We start from the raw sequence: 20,464 nt of genomic DNA, 5'->3' as shown, positions 1-20,464 counted from the left end.
GGCCGTAGGCAATCGGGGGCTTCTGTCTGTTGCCTTCGTCAGGATTTCCCACTGGTCTAGATTCAACATACCGAGGAGTGCGGGCGCTCGATACTCTCGCTGGGAGCCGTCGAGCTGGGTCGACGTCGAGGGCGAGGTACATCGTTCGGATGCAAAGCTCTCCACGCGTCACCTTTAAGCCTGCTGGGATACGTCGATTTTTTGCAGGGTTGTCACGAGCGTGCAGAAAAGGCAACCGGTCCAGTCACATCTGCGCTGGGGACCATCGGTTGCCGTCGGTGCCAGCGGACCCATTGTTCTAGTCTCATAACCGCATTCATCAGGAGGATGGTATGCATTCTAAGTCGTCTCGCCTTGGGTACCCGTTGCTCGGCGGATCTGGTCATGTTGTGAGTAACTTTGCTGCATACATGTTCGTATATTGCCCACAAACGGTGTTGTGCCAGCTACTCTACGAGAAGCCTCTGCACAGCATAGCGAGTGACGAAGGCGCCAGTCACGATTGACCTCGCCATAGTGTGTAAGGTGTTACTGCGCAATACCGCTTGGTCGCGGCTGTGTCGTAGGGTCAAACTGCAGTAGAAGGAGCAGCGGCACAACATAATTACAGATGTCCGCCTCAGGTGAGCCCTTAGCAATCCCGATCGCATATTATCACCTACCAAGCGATTGTTGCTGACCTTATGGTTTCATAGACGCACGGCACCTCCATAAACGTCGCATTCGTGGTCGACCATAGCAATGCGGAACCATGGTCCCTGTTGACGTTGAGAAGGCGCATCAGTTCAAGTTCCGCAAAGACGACTGGCGCGACAGCTGTCATACCAGAAATACGTGATACCTCGGTTGTTTCAAAGGAGCCATACAGCACGTTTTGCCGTAGTCTGGCACGCGTAGCGTACGCAGTGCGGTCGTACAGGGGAGTGGCGTTGTTCTTGTTGGCGATGCGTCTGGTGAGTAAGATCAGGTACATGGCGCAGCGGCACAGGTTGATGAGCAGATACCCAAAGCGCCGAAACGTCTGTGGATGCTATGCGCCGAGGAGAGGGCGCAGTCAAGGTGACATGGACAAGAACATATGAGGCGAGTTCAAGCGAGGTGACGACCTTGTTAACGGGGCGCTTACGCGATCGTGGCCAACCTGCGAGCGGTCAGCTTGGCGTAAACGGGTCAAAGCTTTACGGGGACCCTGGGCATATAAAAAAGCATACAATGAAGTGTACCCGAGCGCGCTGCTTGTGGTTGGTTGCCTATCCACCATTGTACAGGTCACGCGACAAGCCTTACAGTCCGAGGACGCTATCGATCCCTCCACGGCCAGACTTGGATTCTTTCTCGTCGCATTTAGGAGAGATGACCCCGCCAACATCGTACTAGTGCGCTACAACAAGAGATCGGACATGCCTAGCTATCAGTAGGGCGTCTCATGCTAAGGGACAACTTCCAGCACATTGAAGCACAGGTAAGCCCAGATTTCGATACGAACGTACACAGTCCTTTCGCTCACCGTATTCTTCATTTCGAAGCTGTATATTCGAAGTCTGCCGGGCAGCATTAGGCGTGCTTGCTGATGTCGTCGAGGGACCTTGTCGATACTCGCGGCGCGTGGAGTATCCTCCGTTTCGCGGCGGTCAAACGTGGAGACGTCAGCGGGAAGCCGGGACAACAGCCTCAAGTACACAAGATAGTGATGTGTCCCGAAGACCACCATGAATAGGACCATCCTCCGCGTAACGTACCGAGTATGTTCTGCGAGGCAGTCAACGATACTCCTGGCGTTGACGAAGGTAGAGAGGATGGAGGTGCGTGATGTGGATCCCGAACATGCACACTGTACTCACGTGAACATCAGGCGAGGATATCGCCGTATCCGACGAATGTACACGTCGGAATGTCGAAGAGCACAGAACAGCATTGCTGATAGATACACCATATCAGATCCTATACAGGTAAGAAACACTAAACAGAACATTGTATCCGACACGAACGAACTGCTGATGCAGCGTCTTGTCAGATCTTCGCGACGTCACACCGGAATTCACCCTCCCCTTCTACTCCTCGACGATCTCCTCGGTTCCACATGCCCGTCGTTGGACGACACCTCCGAAGCACATCGTCCAAACCAACCAGCCCGCCCAACCAACAAGCCCTGGCATGACGTCGTCCTGCTCGAGGTCGAGGTGCGTAGGTGCCGATGGCGGCACCCCAGTCGTAGTCGTCGGATTGACCATCGTCGTAGTGCGGCGACACTGGCCGATCGCTACGCGGAGCCATGGGCGTCCCCATCTGGTCAGTCGACTGATGCCCCACGCCCACGCTCCCGCCCATGCTGGGTCTTCGGTGGGATTCTGCCTGAACGGCTCGAGAGGGCGGGTGTCGGCGCGGGCTCCTATGCCCAATCCAACGCGGGCGTGCTGATCCACACTGGATTCAAGATGGTTCCCGGGTGGAAGGCCGGTTGGTACTGGGCGGCGACCAGGCGTTGCCTACTCTCGATGAGGCGCTGCCTACTCTCGACCAGGTGCTGCCTGCTATCGACCAGGTGCTGCCTGCCGACAGGGAGGAGGAACATTCTGTGGCACAGAGCTGTGAGTGCACATCCATTCACGATTCTGATCGCCATGACTTACCTCTCTGTCGTGGCTGTCTGCTGTCGTTAATGGTATGTACTCGAAGAGCCCGCAGTCGAGGCACCAGACGGTACATCGGGATGGCTGTCCCTTGGCGTAGAGACGGTGCACCCGGGCGTGGAGGCAACACACCTGTGTGACGGGGAGGTGCACCAAGCGTAGAGAGGGGGCCTCGCGGGTAGAGCGCGAGGTGGGTGTAGCAGAGACGATGCGCCCGGGCGTGGAGGCGACATGTCCCGGTGACGTGGAGGGGGGCCCACTGACGGGTATAGACGCAGTGGTTCGCCCGAGTATAGGGACGGTGCGCTCGGGGTGGAGGCAACATGCTCGGGAGGCGGGACAGTACGCCTGGGTGACTAGTCGGCAGACCTGCGCGGAGAGCTGGCCGCCCTCGGCGAGGCGAAGGTGAACGTACTAGTTCGGGTAAGTCATCGATGTGAGGCGGTGACTGCGCCCGTTCGACGTCCTCGCCCGACATTGCGTTGTAACACTGGATGCCCATGTTCTGAGTGGCGTCCCGCAAGAAAGCAGCGTGGGGAGGGTAAGCAATATCGGATTCGGATTCGGAATCCATCGTTGCGAGCTGCTGTATACTGACGATATGAAGGCAGAAGTCGGGGGAACTCGTACGCGGTACGGTGCGAAAGGGGAGACGACGGGGATGCGCATGAAGACAGAAGACCACGACGACTGTGGCTACTCCTTTATGTTCGGGCGCCTAACACCACCTGCGAAATGCCGTTGAGTTCGGTTGGTCTCATATCTTTTATAAGATAATCTGCCTCGAGGCTGTGGCGGCGTCCACATAGGGTGCTCGTCTCTGCGGCCGAATTACAGGTGAGCAACATGCCTAGCTATGAAAAAGGCTTCATTGACGGTGTCGCTCTTTACCCAAAGTCAATGTGTATGTCAATTCGACGGCTCTGCGATAAATACTACATGTCTCCAGCCACGTCGCGACCATCGTACAAGTTCTCATGTCAACGCCGTTAATCCACCTCAGGCATTCACTGCTTCCACTCGACCCACAAAGACCTCAACCACTTTCCTCCAACCCGGCCGCCATCAGAGGTGTGACAAGATCGATGTCGCTCGCATCTATGTTGATCCATGTGCCACTGTCTGACGAGGCAGCACGGGATTGTCCAAGGCTGTTCATGTAAGCCCTCCACTCCTCGAAGTGGTCCAGTATCGCGAGAGGCGTCGTCGCGTGTACAGCGGCGTCGTTGATGGTATTGCCACCAACGGGAGCATTCATGGTGGCCACGATGCTCTGCCCCTCATTGTCGGGAACGGCAAACGGGTATGCCGACGTCGTAGCGGCGTTCAAGCCGTCTGTTATAGCCACATTGGCCTGAGTGTACGATAGATAACAATGGTGAGCACAGAATCAATTACGATCGGGATTGACAATATGGCTTACGGTCTGGGCATTGACATTGCTTGTCGTAATTAATTCTGTGCTCCAGGAGCTTACGGGTGGGTTGCTGGACGAGTCTTGCTGGACGGTGGGCTGGGCACTCGTCCTTGGGAATAGGTGTGGTAGGAGATCGAGAGCAATGATGTGCTCTTCGTCGATATACTCCAATATCATGGCATCATAAGGATCGAGGTCGGCTGATGGGGAGGGTACTGTCGACATGTAGGGTGGGGTAGATTCCATGATGTGGGTGGATGCGAGGTGTGAAGTGTGGTGTGTATGGCTCGCGTACGAGGCGAATGCGCTGATGATTGTAGAGTTGACGGACGGGAGAGGAGATGTCGGTCGAGTTGATGTGTAAAGACAGAAGAGAAAGGCGACTCTGGCCACGGCAGTGGCTCTTCGTGTTTGGGCGGCTATGCTGCCACTCGGATGATGCCGGGCGACTCGTACTCTACCACTCTCTACCACTACTCTGACTCCATGACCTTCACGATTACGCTGCGCGTATCTTCTTGCACAGCCGCCCAGCGCAAAGTGATCTCCAAATCTCGAACCATACTTCCAGTGCATCAACGAGGTTGACCCGGTGCCGTTTGGCAACTCAAGCTGGCTCTGAACTCAGGTAAGTATGTTCAATCGTGTCCATGAGTCGGTGAGTCAGAACGGTATGTACTGCGTGGTCTGTGTGACATCTCTCGTACCGCACAGCATGTATACCTTCCATCGCAACTCGCCTTCGAGGCGCTTCGATCGGCGGTGGCTGCGCGACGACGCGTTATGTACGCGTTGTTTGGCCTGCCGTCCTAGTGAGGCAACTTGCAACGCCTTTCCACACTCAAACCTACTCAAACGCGGCAGTGCGTGAAAAAAATCTGGCATTTCACGCCATATACATTGTGCCGCAACCCTCATGCTGAGCCTCGGCCAACCGCTATCAGTGATTTAGAGCCAGCCGCTTTGATAGTACTTCACGACCATCATATAAGTTGTGGTCCTACTAAGTTTCGGACTGACAGTGTTCAGACTCGAAGTGCCGCCATCGATGGCGACATCATCCTTGCTCGCGCGTTGCGAGATCAGCAGTGTAGTATGCAAACCACGGAGGTTGCCCATGGCGAACTTTGAAGTACTTGAAGGGTGGCGCTTCAGCTTCAGCCACAAGTGGCGTTTGAATGAAATGTTGAACGCTACAAAGTAACAAACTCGAATACAAGCTCAGTGTGATGATAGTAAGTAGGCGCGTCAATAGACTCGATACACGTCGTCAATCGGTATTCAGCGACACCTCGTTCGAGTCGGTAACCACCTTGCCCTCGTTCATATCGGCCGTCCAATGATACCCCCGTGCGCACCCTGCAAGTCACTTTTTCAAGTTCTTGAGGATTCTACATTGCTCTCTAGTTCGCTGCTCTTTTCTGCGCAGTACGTCCGGACCCGTCGTTGCATGTAGTCTGCGGTCGATTGATCAGCCCGCGATGAGTCGCCAATACATCTTCATGTCCAATCCTCCCTCCTTGGACACAGGTGAGTCAGTTCAATTGCCTAGACAGAAAAAGCAAACTCAAGATATATAGATCGCACCGTCAGTCATGGCTCGTGAACCACGCTCAGCACGACGGCAACCGCATGGAACCCATCCTTTCCCTTCCATCCATTCCTTGCACACCAACTTCTGACGTGCCACCAGGCAACAATCGCGCGGTGCCTGTACGTGGGGCCATGCTCGATATGTAGTCGGTCTGTCCACAGGTTGCACAACCGGTCTGGTCGCAAGGCCGCAGGGAAACGCCATCTGTCGGATGCCTTCATCTGATTGTTGCATCATCTAGCTTGATGTCCCGCCGGAAGTCGTCAAGGCTGTCTCACGTCGAGAGCGAGTCACCGTATGCCGGTGCGCGAAACTTGTATCCGTACTCTCTATGCCTGCCTTGTCACGTCAGACGAAGTCTTCGTACGACGCAGCGCCCGGGACAGGGCGAGATACCTCGGCTTTTCTTCTGAGCTGTCAGGGTCGTTGACATAGAGCAGCCAAATCGGTCGCATTCTCGCAGGGGACATCGCCTGTCTCTGTCGCGGAGGACCAATCCGGACATGCCAGCCGCTGCGATATAACAGATGATCGGAGGTTCCGATGGGGTGGCGTTGTGGACTAGGATACAAGCCGCAACGGAGGGTACACATCAATTGTCCGAAGTGACCCAAAGTTTCGTTGCGCAGTGGACTACGCATGTCGTGAGTAACCTTGCTGTATACAGTTTCATATACTCAACGTTCGCCAGGTTTGGCAGGCTCTTTTGGAAGAGACTCCCGAAAACGTTCGCGATGCATATTCCTGATGCCGAAGACAGTGAACTTAGCATGTAGACGTGTCTTGGGCACCAACTACACCGAGTGCGCACATCCAGGCCAGCGTATCGTGTAGGGCGGCGCTCGAGGATGCCGCTTAGTTCGTGTTGTATCGTCAACTCGCAGTGGAAGAGATGGCCACGCACTAGACTCACTGATCACGGAAGGCGCCTCAGGTGAGCACAACAGCAATCTCGATGGTACGCCGTCACTCACCAAGCGACTGTCGCAGACCACATGCCTCTATGCGCCGTGAATGCAAGTCATCTCTAGACTGGATCGGAAATGGTGGAACTGTTGGCCATGTCGACGTCAAGGTGCATCGATCTGAATGCCGCGAAGACGATCGACAACGACGTCTCAACTCTTACAGCTTCAAATGGAGTCGCGGAATGTACGTCTTGTCGTAGCTCGAGACGCACAGGGTACGCACCGCGGCCGTATGAGTAGGAGTGGCGTTGTCTTCAGCAGCGACGCGCTCAACCCTGCTCGCCTCTCCGAGTGTCTGTCTGCCGCCTGCGTGTTAATCAGTGCCTCTCGGAGTAGCAGCTGAGGGGCAGATGATGGGTAGCTGAGTACGCCACATCTTGGAAAACCGCGTTCGCGTTCACGTCGCATGTGGTAAGTGAGAACAAGTACAGACACGCCGCGTAGACTAACCATTGGATATCAAGGTGTTCACTGTTCAGAGCATCAGCGGATACCCCACTCATGAGACAACGCGGTCATGGGGGGCTAGAACAAGGACGCACAAGTTGAGTTCAAAGTTGGTGTCTATCTTGTATATTGGGCGCTTACGCGGTCGTGGCAAACGAACGAATAGATAACTTGGCGTAGTTGGGGGTCAAAGCCGTACAGGAACCGTGGGCATATAAAGCGAAGGCGCACAGAGCGATGTTGGCTACTACGAGAACACTCTATAGGTCTCGCTGCCTGCGATTGCCGTGAACCATCGCCTGTCGTCTCCAAGTCCACAATGTCGAATGCTCGTCCGGACCGGGACCGTACCCCTGTCCACCCTCATACGGCTCGCTAGACATGCTCTGCAGTCCGGGAAAGACGCTGTCCAGTCCTTCATCGCCGGTCTAGGTGTCGCACTCGTCATGTTCAAGATGTATTTTCCCCACGAATATGCCACTGATGGGCCACAAGAAGAGCTGGGACATACCTGGTATGACTGTGGGGTCTCGCGCCAGAAGCCGCGTCCAGTGCACGAGGCATGGGTAAGCACGGATTTCGATACGGCAGTACGTTCCTTTTGCTCACCGGATTCTCCGTCTTGACAGCTATCTGCTGCCTAGCATTCCGCATACTGGGTAATGCCATCGAGGGACCTCGTCGACAGTCGAACCGAGAAGTATCCTCCGTTTCGCGGCAGTTGGACACGGAATCGTCAACAGCGCACCGGGACAACGACCTAGTGTGGTGCGAGATCGTGATCTGTGCCAAGGAACATGATCAGTAAGACTATTTTACGCGTAGCGTACTGTAAAGACTGCAAGGCAGTGAATGCAGGATACTCTCGACGTTGATGAAGGTAGAGAAGAGAAGATGAAGGTGCGTGACGTAGGTCTCGAGCTTGCGCACTGTACTCACGTGAACACCAGGCAAGGATGATGCCGTATCCAATAAATCGTACTCCTAGAACATCGAGGGACAGAGAACAGCGTTGCTGATAGATACACCACTTCAGATACTATACAGGTAACAAAGACGCAAACCAGAACTTTGTATCCGACACGAACGAACTGCTGATGCAGCGCCTTGTCAGATCTTCGCGACGTCGCATCGGAATCGATCCTCCCCTTCTACTCCTCGACGATCTCCCCGCATGCTACATAGCCGTCGTTGGACAACGCCTTCGAAGCATCATCGTCCAAACCAACCAGCTCGCCCAATCCAGCCAGCCCTGGCATGATGTCGTCGAGGGCAGACAGGTCGCCGGAAGACGAGTAGCCGGAGTCGCTTCCGGAATCGTCGTGCTCCGCAGGCAAGAGCAGCAACCCCGCCGTAGCACAGGGCCAGTGCTCTTTGAGTAGCACGGGCTCCATGGGGGGCGGGACCCTGGCGTTCTCGGCCGCCACCCATCGCTCTTCCTGTATTCTGAATGCCTCCTCCCGTATCCAATGTCTCGTAAGGAAGCCGTCGGTCCACGTCATAGCCTCGAGGTGGGAATGTTGGTAGGTGCCGATGGCGGCGTCGTAGTGCGATGACATGGGCTGGGCGCTACGCGGAGCCATGGGACGTCCCGATCTTGTCAGGCCTCCCGCCCACGCTGGGTCTTCGGCGGGATATTGCCCGACCGGCTCGAGAGGGCGGGTGTCGGGGCGGGCTGCATCGCCCAATCCAACGCGGGCTGTGTGGGTCCACACCGGATTCAAGATCGCGCCGGACTGGAAAGCCGGTTGGGCAGGTAGGTGTCGGGCCGCGTTCGTTCTTCCAAACGTGTACTGCCCACCGACAGGAGGAGGAACATTCTGTAGCACAGTGCGCGTGAGTGCAGATTCATTTACGATTCCGTCGCCAACGACTTACTTCCTTGTCGGCATCGTGGCTCTCGGCTGTCGTAAATGCTTCTGGACTCCAGGAGCTCGCATCTGAGGTCCTAGAGGGTTGATTCACAATGCGGTGTGCCTCCGCATGGGGCCAAGATATGCCGAAAGGGTAGGCAGGGAAGCCTCGTCGAGGGGAGGGTAGGCCCGGCGGTCGAGCAGGCGCAGGCAAGCCCGGGGGTCGAGCAGGTGCAGGCAGGCCTGGTGGCCGAGTCGGTATGCCTCGGGGACGTGTCGGCAGGCCCGAAAGGTAAGCAGGTCGGGCTGCACGAGGAGAGGGTAAGCCAGGGGGGCGCAGTGGTACGCCTGGCGAACGAGCGGGTAGGCCGGGGGGACGTGCAGGTAGGCCTGGCGGATGCGAAACCAGGCCTTCGCGAGATGGTGGGTCAAGGGAACATAGGCGTAGGTCATGAGAATGGTTGAAGGTATGCGCCTCTTCGACGTTCTCGCCCAGAATCGCGTCGGAATACGGGACGCCCATGTTCTGGGTGGCGTCCGGTAACATAGTGGCGTGAAGAGGGCGTGCAGTTTCGCACCGGGGATCCATCATCGTGGAGTGTTGTATACTGATAGTATGAACGCAGGACTCGGGGTACTCGTGGGCTGTACGACGCAGACGACGGGACGACGGGGATGCGCGTTGAAGACAGAAGACGACGACGACTGTGGCTACTCCTTTGTGTTCGGGCGCCTAACACCACCTGCGAAATGCCGCTGAGTTCGATTGGTCTCAAATAAGATAATCTGCCTCGAGGCTGCGGCAGCGTCCAGACTGCTCGTACTGCTCGTCGCCTTGGCTGATAACCAGGTGAGTAACCTGCTCAGACATTACAAAGGCTTCATTGATGGTGTCGTGCTCTTCACCCAAGGTCAATGTATATGTCAAACCGACGGCTCAGGCTCTGCCACAAATGCTACATGTTATCAACCACGTCGTGACCGTCATTCAGTCCTCATTCAACCCCGTCAATCCAACCTTAGGCATTCATTGCCTCCACTCGACTCAAGAAGACCCTAAACGGTTTCGCCCAACCCGGCCGCCATCAGAGGTGCGACGAAACCGCTGCCGTTCGCGTCTATGTTGATCCAACTATCCGATGAGGCAGCACGGAATTGTCCGAGGCTGTCCATGTAGGCCCTCCACTCCTCGAAGTGATCGAGTTGAGCGAGAGGTATAGCCGGGTGTGTAGTGGTGTGGTCGAAGGTATTGTCGCTGACGGGGCGGTACTCGGTATACACGATGCTCCGCCCCCCGTTGTCTGAAGTGGCATGTGGGTATACCGACGCCGTAGCGGCGTTCAAGCTCTCCGCCACAGGCACATCGGCCTGAGTGTCAGGTACGATAGACAATAATGGTGAGCACAGAATCAATTACGATCGGGAATGACCATATGGCTTACGATGTGGGCATCGGCATTGCTTGTCGTATTTGGTGTTGTGTTCCAGGAGCTTGCGGGTGAGTCCCTTGACGAGTCTTGCTGGGCGGTAGGTTGGGCCGTCGCCCTTGGGAATAAGTGTGGCAGGAGACTGAGAGCAATGATGTGCTCTTCGTCGATATACTCCAATATCATGGCATCATAAGGATCGAGGTCGGCTGATGGGGAGGTGGTGTTGGGTGCTATCGATATGTAGGGTAGGGTAGATTCCATGTTGCTCGACGTGAGGTGTGAAGTGTAATGTGTATGGCTCCTGTACGAGGCGAAGGCGCTGAAAATTTGAGGGTAGGCGACGGGAGAGGAGATGTCGGTCGAGTTGATGTGTGAAGATAGAAGAGAAAGGCGACTCTGGCCACGGCAGTGGCTCTTCGTGTTTGGGCGGCTATGCTGCCACTCGGATAATGCCGGGCGACTCGTACTCTACCAGTCTCTACCACTACTCTAACTCCATGACCTTCACGTCCACGCTACGTCGTATCTTCTTGTATGTACTGCCGCTCAGCGCAAAGTATTCTCAAATGTCGAACCATACCCCTAGTGCGTCAACGAGGTTGACCCGGCGCTATTTGGCGAATTCAAGTTGGCTGTGAACTCGGGCAAGTACCTCCTCCCAGTGGAATGGCATGTACTGTTCAATCGTGCCACGACTCAGTGAGTCATATCAGTATGGTAAATACGGTCTGTGTGGCATCTCTCGCGTCACAGAGCACACCCTCCGTCGCGACTGGCCTTCGAGGCGCGTCGATCGGCGGTGGCTGCGCAACGACGCGTTATGTACGCGTTGTTTGGCCTGCATCCTAGTGAGGAAACTCGCAACTACCTTGCGGTCAGTCCGATACTTGGATGCAGCTCGCGCACTGCTCGCGCGAACAGATCCGGAATTCTACCCCATGGACGATTGCTCCATCAGGCTTGTCGCTGGTCACGCTGTAGGCTGAGCCTCAGCAAGCCACCGTCGTAGCTAGCTATAGTCTAAGCCCTTAGCCGACCACTGGCGGGGCCACTCCTCGACCATCGTCGTGGCGTAGGTTTACAACCGACAGCATTCAAACAGTTACTGACTCTGTGGTCAGAGCCATGATCATCCATTTTTTTACAGTATACTGTATGCCGTCGGTCCTGTCGCACGCAGAAGATCATCGTCGCCGAGCCGCACAAGTGACTCGGGGTGTTGCGCATCCACGAGTAGGATACTTGGACAGAATTTGTGCTGTGCAATACCAATCACATACTTAGCACCTGGAGCCTATCGAAACGAGAGCCCACAAGACGACGTCGACGCGAACCTCCGGTGAGTGGGTTAGAGTGTGCCGTGCGCGTACTGCGGCGTACATACCCTTTTCGTCCGCAGCGCCCGATTGTGGCGCGATATCCGAATCGGACTGTCCCGACGTGGCTGCCGCCCTCTTGACTACCATGTCTGCAACTTGCCTTGCCTCGATATTCACGACCAAACACCTTACTGTGAACTTGGCTTCCCCTCTTGCCTCGGGCAGTGCTGCTAGCTGGAGGTCAAAACCGTTTTCACGAACATGGAACCTGTTTGTCGCGCCAGGCAGCCTTTCAGTGGGTGACTCGGAAGCGAACAAAATGGCTCGAAGATTGTGCACCAATCCGCCTGGCAAGTAAGCTCATGTTTGCTAGCTGCGCATTCATTTGCCTGTGAGGTGTCTCTGTCTGCAGGGCCAACGTGCAATTTTATTATCCTCTGGCACTCCTGCCGCTTACTCAGAGCGCCTCGTAACCGCCGATCCCAAGACAATCCACTGAACATCTGTCTCGCTATGCTCGTACAATGCGACTGTCACCCGGCTTCTCGATTCTGGGTGGACACTTGAGTCCGTGGGGATGGGAGGAGTTTGGCGATGACCGAACGATCGTGACGTGAGCGACCATTGCCAACTTCGTGGTTCGTTGCGTGTATTTTCTGCTGCTGTCCCCTTTACAGGATTCATTTCACCCCCTATGCAAGTTGCGCTCGGCTTTTCAGGACCAGATCGGCCTATAGAATTTCGCTGCTGTGGTGTTCACTCGATTTGGGGTCGGACTTCCGTTCCGTCAAGTGGTGGCATACGAGGCATGGCTCGTCCATCATGCTGCATCTGCGATGTGCAGAGCAATCTTGGCATGTGCCGCTCAAGCGACCTCATCCGACATGCACACCTCTCGCATCGTATGTCCGTGGCCTCCATGGTATGCGGCACTGAATTTCGGCCGCCTGTCGATCGACGCTGTGTCGCATTTCGGTAAGTTCACTGTTAAAGAAGGAACATACGGACATATCTCAGCAAGCAGAGAGAATACTCGCATCCGTGGGCGGGCGGCAGTACGCAGACGTCGATGTCGGACATGCCGATAAGAGCAGAGGAGGCCAGTGGTATGTCAGGACAAGATTGTACCGTATTTGAGTGGCTCTGACGGTAATCTGCAGGTATTTGTGAGGAATGTAGTGTCGGATGAGAGTAGGATTAGCAGGTATGTGGTGCCATTACGGCTCGTATAGATTGGCGCTCATTACTGCAAATCGTAGGACTCGTACTGTGGCAGCTTGTAGCTGGCGTCCTCGATGTCGAAAGCGCAATGATTGTGGTCTGATATATTGTTTACCAAATGCAAGACGCTTACACGGCGCAAACATCATCTCGAACAAACCGAGCTTGGCGATATATATCATGTGTACCACTGAACGAGTACATGTCCGCTCTCTGGCTGGTCGCGACAGAAAAAGCCAACGATAAAGCTTCTCTCATGAATACATAATTACGCATGACCGATGTGTACGACGCATTGAAGCGGGTACTTGCGAGGGCGTGCTGCAGGTCATAGAATAGACAGGTGCGTGGCGACAGCGTTTCAGCTATGCATATCAAGTGCTAACTTAGCCAAGCAATATAGCACCAGTCTCTGCATTCGTCGCCGCGAGACATTGATTGACTTTTGACCAAGCTTTGCTGGGAATACAGCAGTTGCTTTGGAAGGCAAGAGCAAAAATATACGGAGGCATACACATATACAATATCCGACACAAACCTCTGTGAAATGGAAGGGGGCGAGGAAACACTATAGCCAGAGCATTTGCCCCAGACTCTCCGGCGGGGTAACTCCTAACGGCTTGTGCAGATAAATCTCTGTAATTCGGGAAGAATACCCTCAATGTTCCTTGAAAGAGACGACTCGCAGACGAGGCTGTATGTGAGGTGAACGTCGGATGCGATACTGATGTCGCGGGACCCTAAGGAGAGGCCCAATGATCCAAGACAGCTACAAGATACGCTAAGCCACGGCACATTGAAGGCAGCGCTGTTCCGCTTCGCAACGTCGAGATTCCGGAAGAGGTGAGTGGCCGATTCAGCATGGAAGACAGAGGTTTAACTCACAGACTGTTCATCCGCGTCGGCGTCGATTTGTTTGCTCTGGTAGTCTGACCATGAGCTTGGGCTTCCATCTTTGCTATCAAGAGACATCCCTGACATCTTCGGTGCTAGAAGTATACTCGCAGCGTCTTCCTTCGGTCCAACGGGTAGAAAGGTTTGTGTGGCGAGCGAAGACATGCTAACGACGACGGTACGGTGACGATGGACAGAGTAAAGGTGCGTGATGTCAAATTTACACTTATGAAAAGGCACTCATGTTGGTCGGCAACCTGCCGCTGCATTCACCAGAGCTCCACATACAAAACTAACAACGGTCTCGTTCTTCGTTCACATTGAACTTTTATCGGATACTTTACAGCCACACGCCATTCAGACTAATGCAAATAGACCTGCAACACAACCTTCGCGACCAACGAACCATTCAGGGACAGCCCATCAATCCACCGCACGTACGCTTGTCTCCGTTTCCACCTCAGATCCCCTCCATACTAATATCCACTAGTCTCGCTCGCGATCGAGGATGACCGCGTCGAGGTTGTTCGTCGACCACTCAGCCATCGCGGTGTCCATGATCTCGTTCATCATCGAACGACTGGTCTCGTCCTCCAATCCGCAGAGCTCGAGAGTTCCAGCCAATGTTGGCAAATCCGGCCCCACGTCGACCGCCGCGTTCCCCTCCAAGGGCAGACCTGGAGTGTCTTGGGGGATTGCCATTTGGACGTCGAGCGGGGTGGCGACCACCGCAGGCGAGTCCATCTCGTCGGGCTCATCCGGTTCCGTAAAGTCCTCCCACCGGAATGCCCACCTCTGTGTCTCCTGCCTCCAGTTCTCGACGTAGTCCGCGTGAGACACAGAACCCCCTACGGCCAGCAGCGCGTGGTTTATAGCGTGGTCCATCGCTTCGCTCCCCAGCGAGCTACCGGTGGATGCAGCGTCGTTTGGACTAGCACTGGCAGGTGCATACTCTGGCAAAGGGAAGCCCGCGACATGCATGCTTTCGTATCGCTCGTCGTACCCCTGGTACGGAAGACGGCTAATGGGCGAAGACTGGTATAAGAAGCATGATGTGTGAGTACACATTCCATTACGGCTGCAACCGTCGACGTCGACTTACCTGATAATGGTCCGCCGTAATGGGGTTTGTTCTCGCAGGCATTGCCAGCGCTCTCTCTCGAGTCTCCACGTACCACGATCGGATGTCGCGGGTCAAAGAACGGCGTGGTCGCATGAGGATCCTGTCCCACTCCTCCGATGCCATTGAATCTGTAGCACTGTCGGCGGTGCTGAGCATCGTATCAGAGGTACTGAGAGTTTCCCATAAGGGATCCGTATTCTTTGTGGAGATGCTCGAGATCGACACCGACTGGTGGTTAGGAGGCAGCGGTGCAAACATAGCAAGGAGCGACGGGTCCAACATCGGGATGCCAGACGGATTGGAGAGAAGAACTTCACTGTGGCTACGTAGATCTTACTCGGGCGCCTATCCACGCTACGCGAGATGCCCGGGCCGAGCCCGAGATGTACTCTACCCTCCGTCGCTGACTGAGTCTGAGTCGTACTGTACCCACCGACAGTACCGTAGATGTATATGTCGAGTTCACTTAATGAGCTGGAAGATAAGTCCGCTCGCGGATCCGGAGACCCACTCAGCGCTGGCACTTGTCAGTCTGCAGATGTCTGCAGAACTAGTACGTCCCCAATATGCCAGAGAAATATTGGAGCCATATGGAGGGAACGGTCGCCCACGCACTAATGGACATGAACGCCATCGCGGGCGTACTGAACAGCGAGCGAACATATGGAATCGCAAGGCTTGGTCCCCGGGAGCGCGAGAGGCACGGATGACTATGGTTTTCCACTGCGTAGGATGAGTACTTCAAGATACCAGCTATGCGATTGCGCCTGACCCGTCATAGTATCCGGGTTTCGGTCGATAAGGGTCAGCACAGCGGTGCGTTCGGTGACGAACATGACAAGCGTTTCGTGTTCACGAAACTGGGTGAGCTGTACCTGTTCAGCCTTTCGTGATTGTACATCCCTGTCGCATACATAGTAATCGTCGCCAAGCCACTGACAATGATATACTGTCTTTCGTCTACAAACTATCATTCACCTAGCTTCTTGAGTGTAACCTGGATGTGGCATGATACGAGTACAAACCCCGCCGCTCGAGTTCGGGGGGGGGGGGGGGGGACTGCCCGGAAGGACGAGAAGAGAGCCAGAGAGGAATGTAATACTTGATCCATCGCTATCAAATTGACAATGCAGGCCTTGGGCTCAAGAGCCTCTTGCACGTCAGCACGGCATTGAGCAGAACCGGATCGTCGCCAAAGCTCGTCGACGGTGGTAAATGGAGATGATCGCGAATTTCGAGCAAGACATCATGAGTGAGGACAGCCCGGTGAGGAGCCATCCGTGGGAGCAAATAACGAGCGAAACGGGGGTGATGGGTAGGAAATAGGCGATTACGTTGACTATGATAGTGGGATGCGAGAAGGGGTGAAGGACCCGGGGAGGTGCCACATCGGAGTGAGACTTGAAGCTTGAAGCTTGAAGTTGCAGTGACCACTCTGCTGTATGCGAGAATAACGAAAAAGGACTTGTTATTGGCAGACCACAAACGTTTGAGACGCGCTCCAACGTGTGCACTGATCCGTTACACGTACATGTGAACCGCATTATCGGTATGTTCCTGACCTTCCGCGGCGCACAACATGAGCGCGAGATAACCAGCTATATTCTGAAAGTACACGTGAAGTCGGTGAGCCAGAGAAGGGAAACAAAGAGATTATAGGCCATCGTGAAGTAGCGCGTACGGTATCATGAAGACGTGTGTCGTTGGCGAATCGGTAAGCCGAGCAACAAGTCGAGTACAATTCGTGGGTATATATTCGTCGATGGTCATGAATAGATGCAATCACTGTTGCGGACACTCAGCCATGCCTGCCGAGAGCCTTCGCGCCCTTGCCAATCGATTTGGCCTCGGCCTGTTTGGCCTTCGCACGTTTGGCTCTGCAAAAGGAAATATTAGTATCATTTGATCGCCAGGCCGCAAGGATAGCGGAGAGGGATAGCGACCCACTCTTCAATAGCCTCCTGTTCAAGCAATCTGACGTGCTCCCTGGCACCGCGCACAGCCGCGCGTGCCTGTATGAGAGCCCTGTCGGCCTCGCGCTCAGCCGCCTCTGCGTCAGCCACTCTCTGGCGCGCTGTGACGACGGAAGGCTCGTGCTTGATATCGTTCAGGTCATCAGAGGACGACGAACGGCGGCGGCTGAAGAAGCCACCATTAGACTTGGTACTAGCGGTACCGGTCGTGGAGCCATTCGCAGAAGGGGCAGCATCCGGACTATTTCCGCGACGCGAGAAAAGGCTCCGACTACGCTGAGGCTCCTCCGTCTGGGCCGGGGCCGGGGCAGGCTGAGGTTCGGGGTTTGATGAGTGGAACAAAGGCATATCTGAAGGATACAAACGCATATCTCAGTGCCTCCGCCACACCTAATATGCGGGGCAACCTTGGACGTACCAGCAGCGCGTTCTTGCAGATAGGTATACGGACAAGACTTGGGAGAGTATATGGGACGATTGGCCACTTACCGGGTGCACTTATGTACATATGGCTTTGCTACGTCAGTGGGTACATATCTCGGTTCCCCACTGCACGACAGCAGCGCGTCTGACGAAGTTGGGCAAATGGCCCTGGCCATGAACGCTTCACGAGGAGCAAGTCCACCTTGGGTCCACTGCTCCGTGGAGCATCACAGCAGGCACATTGCCACTCGTCACCATGTGGACTCTAAATGAACATGAATCGCAGTGAAGGAAACTGAAGCCCCCTACACATGCTCGTGCGCGTTTCAGATAGCCAGGAGCGGACGAGTCGGGACAATCACTGTAAGTATTGTCAGCACTAAGGATTCGTGCTGAAGGCAGGTACGGCTGCGCTCAACGTGCCTGATTTTGTGAATGGCTTTCCATGCGGGCCACCGGGTTGGGGGAACATGGGTCGAAGTACTGCGAATTATCCGCGCGGCAGTCCTTATATATGAATTGATTACAGCGTATTAGGGCTTCGGCGGTATGACATTGAAGGTGCAGCCACAGCGGCAGACAGGAGGTCCGTGCGTGAGAATTTAGTCAGGAGACCTGAATTAGGGCGGAGTCTGAACCCTTCCAGCTATCGCAACCTTGTATAAATGCACCTCCCTCACCTCCCACCTCCACCACGCCACGCCGCCCTTCGAGCTCGTTGTTGTCGACGGTCCCGGGAGCAGCAGCGCGTTGACGTTGAGCTATGTCGAATAAAATAGTGGTGAGCTGCTCACCACGGTTGTCTCCTGTCGCATACAGTGTGAGTGACGTCCGCCTCTCGTGAGCCCGCCATCTACCGTGCCGTCATCGACGATGTGATTGCGAGCATAAAACCCGAGTTTGACGAATACGGCGTCTCCGAAGACGTTCTCCATGATCTCCAGGACGTGAGTACCGAGTAACTTCTGTCCCCATGTTTTGCCCAAACTGTATGCGTCGTGCAGAGATGGGAGAAGAAGGTCATCGCTTCACATGTCGCCGAGTTCGACAACCAGGCTGCTCCTGCGCCTACGGCAAATCCCCATCCAACCCATCCAGCTTATCCTCCACACCCGATGCATGCGCACCCCCATGCTCCAGGTGTACCTAGCCCTTACCCGCCCCCGCCGAGTGCTTACCAGCACCCGCATGTACCACCACCACCGGCCGGTCCACAGGTCAAGGCCGAACCCGTCGACACGAGGTACATGCTGAGCCAGGGCATGGCTCATCATTCCCCCTACGCGATGGCCCCCTTGCCAGGCCCGCAGATTCCGGGTGCACGTCCGCCCAACGGCCTGACATACCCGACGCACCCGCCACCGCCCCCGACGGCGAGGTACCCGCCCGCAGCGCAGCATCAGCAGCCTCCGCAGACGCGCATACCGCAGGTTGATGGACCGTCTTCGCTGCCAAGGGTTCCTCAGCTTGACGGTCCGTCCTCATCGTCGTCGGAGTCGTCGTCTCCCCCGCCAAGCCAAGGCTACGCACCGCGGTCCCTGCATCCATCGCTTCCGCAGCCCACCCAGAGTACTTCGCAGCCGGATAATGACGAGGCCATCAACAGCGATCTCGATGACTCTGATTCTGACAACGAAGAAGTGAACGAGATGGCGAGCTCGGCGGAGCAAGACATCGTGTTTTGCACATATGACAAGGTTTGCATCTCATCTTCTCGCCGATGCATGGATCTGTATGCTGACGACGCGTATCAGGTTGCGCGTGTGAAAAACAAGTGGAAGTGCATCCTCAAGGACGGGATGATCCACATCAATGGGAAGGACTACCTCTTCGCGAAGTGCACAGGGTACGTGACGTCGAGTGTGCTTCGCGTGTCGGTATCGGTATCTCAAACCTTATGTATACAGGGAATTCGAGTGGTAGTGGCCAACCTCCCGGCTCCTACCCCTCCTCGTGGATCCGAAGGGCTTCTGCGCCTTCGTCGCTGTCATGTCGTTTTGCTGCGGACCTTTCCTCCTCTGGTTATCTTTCCACACCACGTCTCACGTCCTGTCTCACCCTGAGGCCTGCTACAAGTGTCATGTCTCGCGGTCATCTATCTGTGTGCCCCATCCGCGCTATCCGTCCACCCTCGTAATCGCTCGCATGTCCTCATCTGCTGTTTCATATATTGACCATCGTCAGAAAATCATTGCATAGGAATCCCATCGCGTCCCCATTGTCCATTATACAACGTACAGAAAGACACATGTAGCATCTCGGAAAGTCAATGCATTGCGCGCGCTCAAGCCTAGGCTTCCAGACTCAGTGTCCACTGGTCTTCGTGGGCTTCGGATCTCGATTCAGATGATCGTTTTCTACCCACCCCGCTTCCCCACCCAACATACATACCATGTCTTCCGACTTGAATCACAGTGACCCCATGCGCCGCCCGCGACCCATCACTCGTCTAACTTCAAACTTGAGCTTGAAGCTCTGAAGCTGAAGCCTGAACGCAATACCTAGAAGCGCGCCCATCGTGATCGTGATTATTGAGAAGCTCCCAGCGCTGCGAAGCTGGACCAGGAGAAGAACGAGTGGGAGAGTGCATCAACGGAAGCCCCGTCCGCCGACGTCTTGCTCTCCGCACAACCCATATGTCAGCACGCATTTGCGCACAAGAGAAGTCTGCCACGGCCTCGGATACCGCAAGAATATTAATCGCAATGGCGAGAGGTCGTCCGGAGGTGCAGAACAAGCGTATAACTCAGAGAAGCACCGAGTCGGACCGTCGCAGGCGGTCACATCGGTGATCGCCTCGGGCATGCTAGATTTGGTCAGCGTCCAACCATATTTGGCCACTGAAGTCACGGCGTAGCGGACCCACATGCGCTCCGAAGGATTGCTCGCTCAAGTCTGACTGGCAAACGGGCGGACAAGGAGAGGACAGCAAAGGACAGGGAGGTTGAATCAGATCTTCTGTGAGCAATTGCCGAGTTCTAATGTCGGATGGGATCTAGAGTGCTAGCCTGCGCTGCGAGCCGAGCGTGTTCAAGGGATATACCACTTCCGTAATATTCGGGTGAAAGTATGTCGAAGCAGTCAGAAGCAGACTGTGATTTCCTCAGAGGCGAACGATGAGCGGGCAGCGGCGTGAGACCGAGTGTTGCAACTCCCCTTTCGGAATAGTACC

General features: G+C 55.2%; 7 protein-coding genes across 7 annotated transcripts; 3 read left to right on the top strand and 4 right to left on the bottom strand.

Annotated features, from left to right (window-relative positions):
* Positions 1-1,593: 1,593 nt before the first annotated feature.
* Positions 1,594-2,749, top strand: B0H18DRAFT_614810 (uncharacterized protein). Its single transcript, XM_048038790.1, has 3 exons — positions 1,594-1,802; positions 1,853-1,949; positions 2,015-2,749. Exons 1-3 carry the CDS (start codon positions 1,745-1,747, stop codon positions 2,658-2,660), a joined length of 801 nt encoding a protein of 266 aa, XP_047890050.1. The 5' UTR covers positions 1,594-1,744; the 3' UTR covers positions 2,661-2,749.
* A 917-nt stretch (positions 2,750-3,666) lies between these two features.
* Positions 3,667-4,293, bottom strand: B0H18DRAFT_1122137 (uncharacterized protein; the record flags this gene model as incomplete). The annotated part of the gene is made up of 2 exons (XM_048034458.1): positions 3,667-3,984; positions 4,054-4,293. The coding sequence occupies 2 exons, from the start codon at positions 4,291-4,293 to the stop codon at positions 3,667-3,669; spliced, it is 558 nt and encodes a 185-aa protein (XP_047890049.1).
* A 3,718-nt stretch (positions 4,294-8,011) lies between these two features.
* B0H18DRAFT_614686 (uncharacterized protein) lies at positions 8,012-9,648 on the bottom strand. Its single transcript, XM_048038789.1, has 2 exons — positions 8,935-9,648; positions 8,012-8,876 (listed from the first exon to the last, which is right to left on the bottom strand). Exons 1-2 carry the CDS (start codon positions 9,499-9,501, stop codon positions 8,208-8,210), a joined length of 1,236 nt encoding a protein of 411 aa, XP_047890048.1. The 5' UTR covers positions 9,502-9,648; the 3' UTR covers positions 8,012-8,207.
* Positions 9,649-12,257: 2,609 nt separating this feature from the next.
* Positions 12,258-13,049, top strand: B0H18DRAFT_614621 (uncharacterized protein). The gene is made up of 4 exons (XM_048038788.1): positions 12,258-12,633; positions 12,687-12,764; positions 12,819-12,862; positions 12,918-13,049. The coding sequence occupies exons 1-3, from the start codon at positions 12,353-12,355 to the stop codon at positions 12,826-12,828; spliced, it is 369 nt and encodes a 122-aa protein (XP_047890047.1). The 5' UTR covers positions 12,258-12,352; the 3' UTR covers positions 12,829-12,862; positions 12,918-13,049.
* Positions 13,050-14,259: 1,210 nt separating this feature from the next.
* On the bottom strand, positions 14,260-15,178 carry B0H18DRAFT_1122134 (uncharacterized protein; the record flags this gene model as incomplete). Its single annotated transcript, XM_048034457.1, has 2 exons — positions 14,260-14,808; positions 14,876-15,178. 2 exons carry the CDS (start codon positions 15,176-15,178, stop codon positions 14,260-14,262), a joined length of 852 nt encoding a protein of 283 aa, XP_047890046.1.
* A 1,496-nt stretch (positions 15,179-16,674) lies between these two features.
* B0H18DRAFT_614594 (uncharacterized protein) lies at positions 16,675-17,380 on the bottom strand. The gene is made up of 2 exons (XM_048038787.1): positions 17,288-17,380; positions 16,675-17,219 (listed from the first exon to the last, which is right to left on the bottom strand). The coding sequence occupies exon 2, from the start codon at positions 17,215-17,217 to the stop codon at positions 16,795-16,797; it is 423 nt and encodes a 140-aa protein (XP_047890045.1). The 5' UTR covers positions 17,218-17,219; positions 17,288-17,380; the 3' UTR covers positions 16,675-16,794.
* A 495-nt stretch (positions 17,381-17,875) lies between these two features.
* On the top strand, positions 17,876-19,540 carry B0H18DRAFT_1025582 (transcription factor IIA, alpha/beta subunit). The gene is made up of 6 exons (XM_048029763.1): positions 17,876-17,924; positions 17,973-18,073; positions 18,138-18,239; positions 18,297-18,989; positions 19,047-19,138; positions 19,200-19,540. Exons 2-6 carry the CDS (start codon positions 18,056-18,058, stop codon positions 19,213-19,215), a joined length of 921 nt encoding a protein of 306 aa, XP_047890044.1. The 5' UTR covers positions 17,876-17,924; positions 17,973-18,055; the 3' UTR covers positions 19,216-19,540.
* The last annotated feature ends 924 nt before the right edge of the window (positions 19,541-20,464 follow it).

This window comes from Fomitopsis serialis, assembly GCF_022376445.1.
Source record: "Fomitopsis serialis strain Sig1Antser10 chromosome Unknown B0H18scaffold_71, whole genome shotgun sequence".
NCBI classification, from domain to species: Eukaryota; Fungi; Basidiomycota; class Agaricomycetes; order Polyporales; family Fomitopsidaceae; genus Fomitopsis; species Fomitopsis serialis.
Note: the sequence above shows the minus strand (reverse complement) of the source record. Positions and strands in the feature narration are given on the sequence as shown.

What these genes read in the sequence shown, in the direction of transcription:
- B0H18DRAFT_614686 (XM_048038789.1), bottom strand. Translation starts at nt 9,501, where the DNA reads ATGATGGATCCCCGGTGCGAAACTGCACGCCCTCTTCACGCCACTATG. An exon ending in GCCACGATGCCGACAAGGAA is followed by an intron (nt 8,877 to 8,934) that starts GTAAGTCGTTGG and finishes ACTGTGCTACAG; the next exon opens with AATGTTCCTCCTCCTGTCGG.
- B0H18DRAFT_614810 (XM_048038790.1), top strand. Translation starts at nt 1,745, where the DNA reads ATGTTCTGCGAGGCAGTCAACGATACTCCTGGCGTTGACGAAGGTAGA. An exon ending in CGAAGGTAGAGAGGATGGAG is followed by an intron (nt 1,803 to 1,852) that starts GTGCGTGATGTG and finishes CGTGAACATCAG; the next exon opens with GCGAGGATATCGCCGTATCC. An exon ending in CCATATCAGATCCTATACAG is followed by an intron (nt 1,950 to 2,014) that starts GTAAGAAACACT and finishes GCGTCTTGTCAG; the next exon opens with ATCTTCGCGACGTCACACCG.
- B0H18DRAFT_614621 (XM_048038788.1), top strand. Translation starts at nt 12,353, where the DNA reads ATGCAAGTTGCGCTCGGCTTTTCAGGACCAGATCGGCCTATAGAATTT. An exon ending in CGACGCTGTGTCGCATTTCG is followed by an intron (nt 12,634 to 12,686) that starts GTAAGTTCACTG and finishes GCAAGCAGAGAG; the next exon opens with AATACTCGCATCCGTGGGCG.
- B0H18DRAFT_1025582 (XM_048029763.1), top strand. An exon ending in TTCTCCATGATCTCCAGGAC is followed by an intron (nt 18,240 to 18,296) that starts GTGAGTACCGAG and finishes TGCGTCGTGCAG; the next exon opens with AGATGGGAGAAGAAGGTCAT. An exon ending in TGTTTTGCACATATGACAAG is followed by an intron (nt 18,990 to 19,046) that starts GTTTGCATCTCA and finishes GACGCGTATCAG; the next exon opens with GTTGCGCGTGTGAAAAACAA.
- B0H18DRAFT_614594 (XM_048038787.1), bottom strand. Translation starts at nt 17,217, where the DNA reads ATGCCTTTGTTCCACTCATCAAACCCCGAACCTCAGCCTGCCCCGGCC.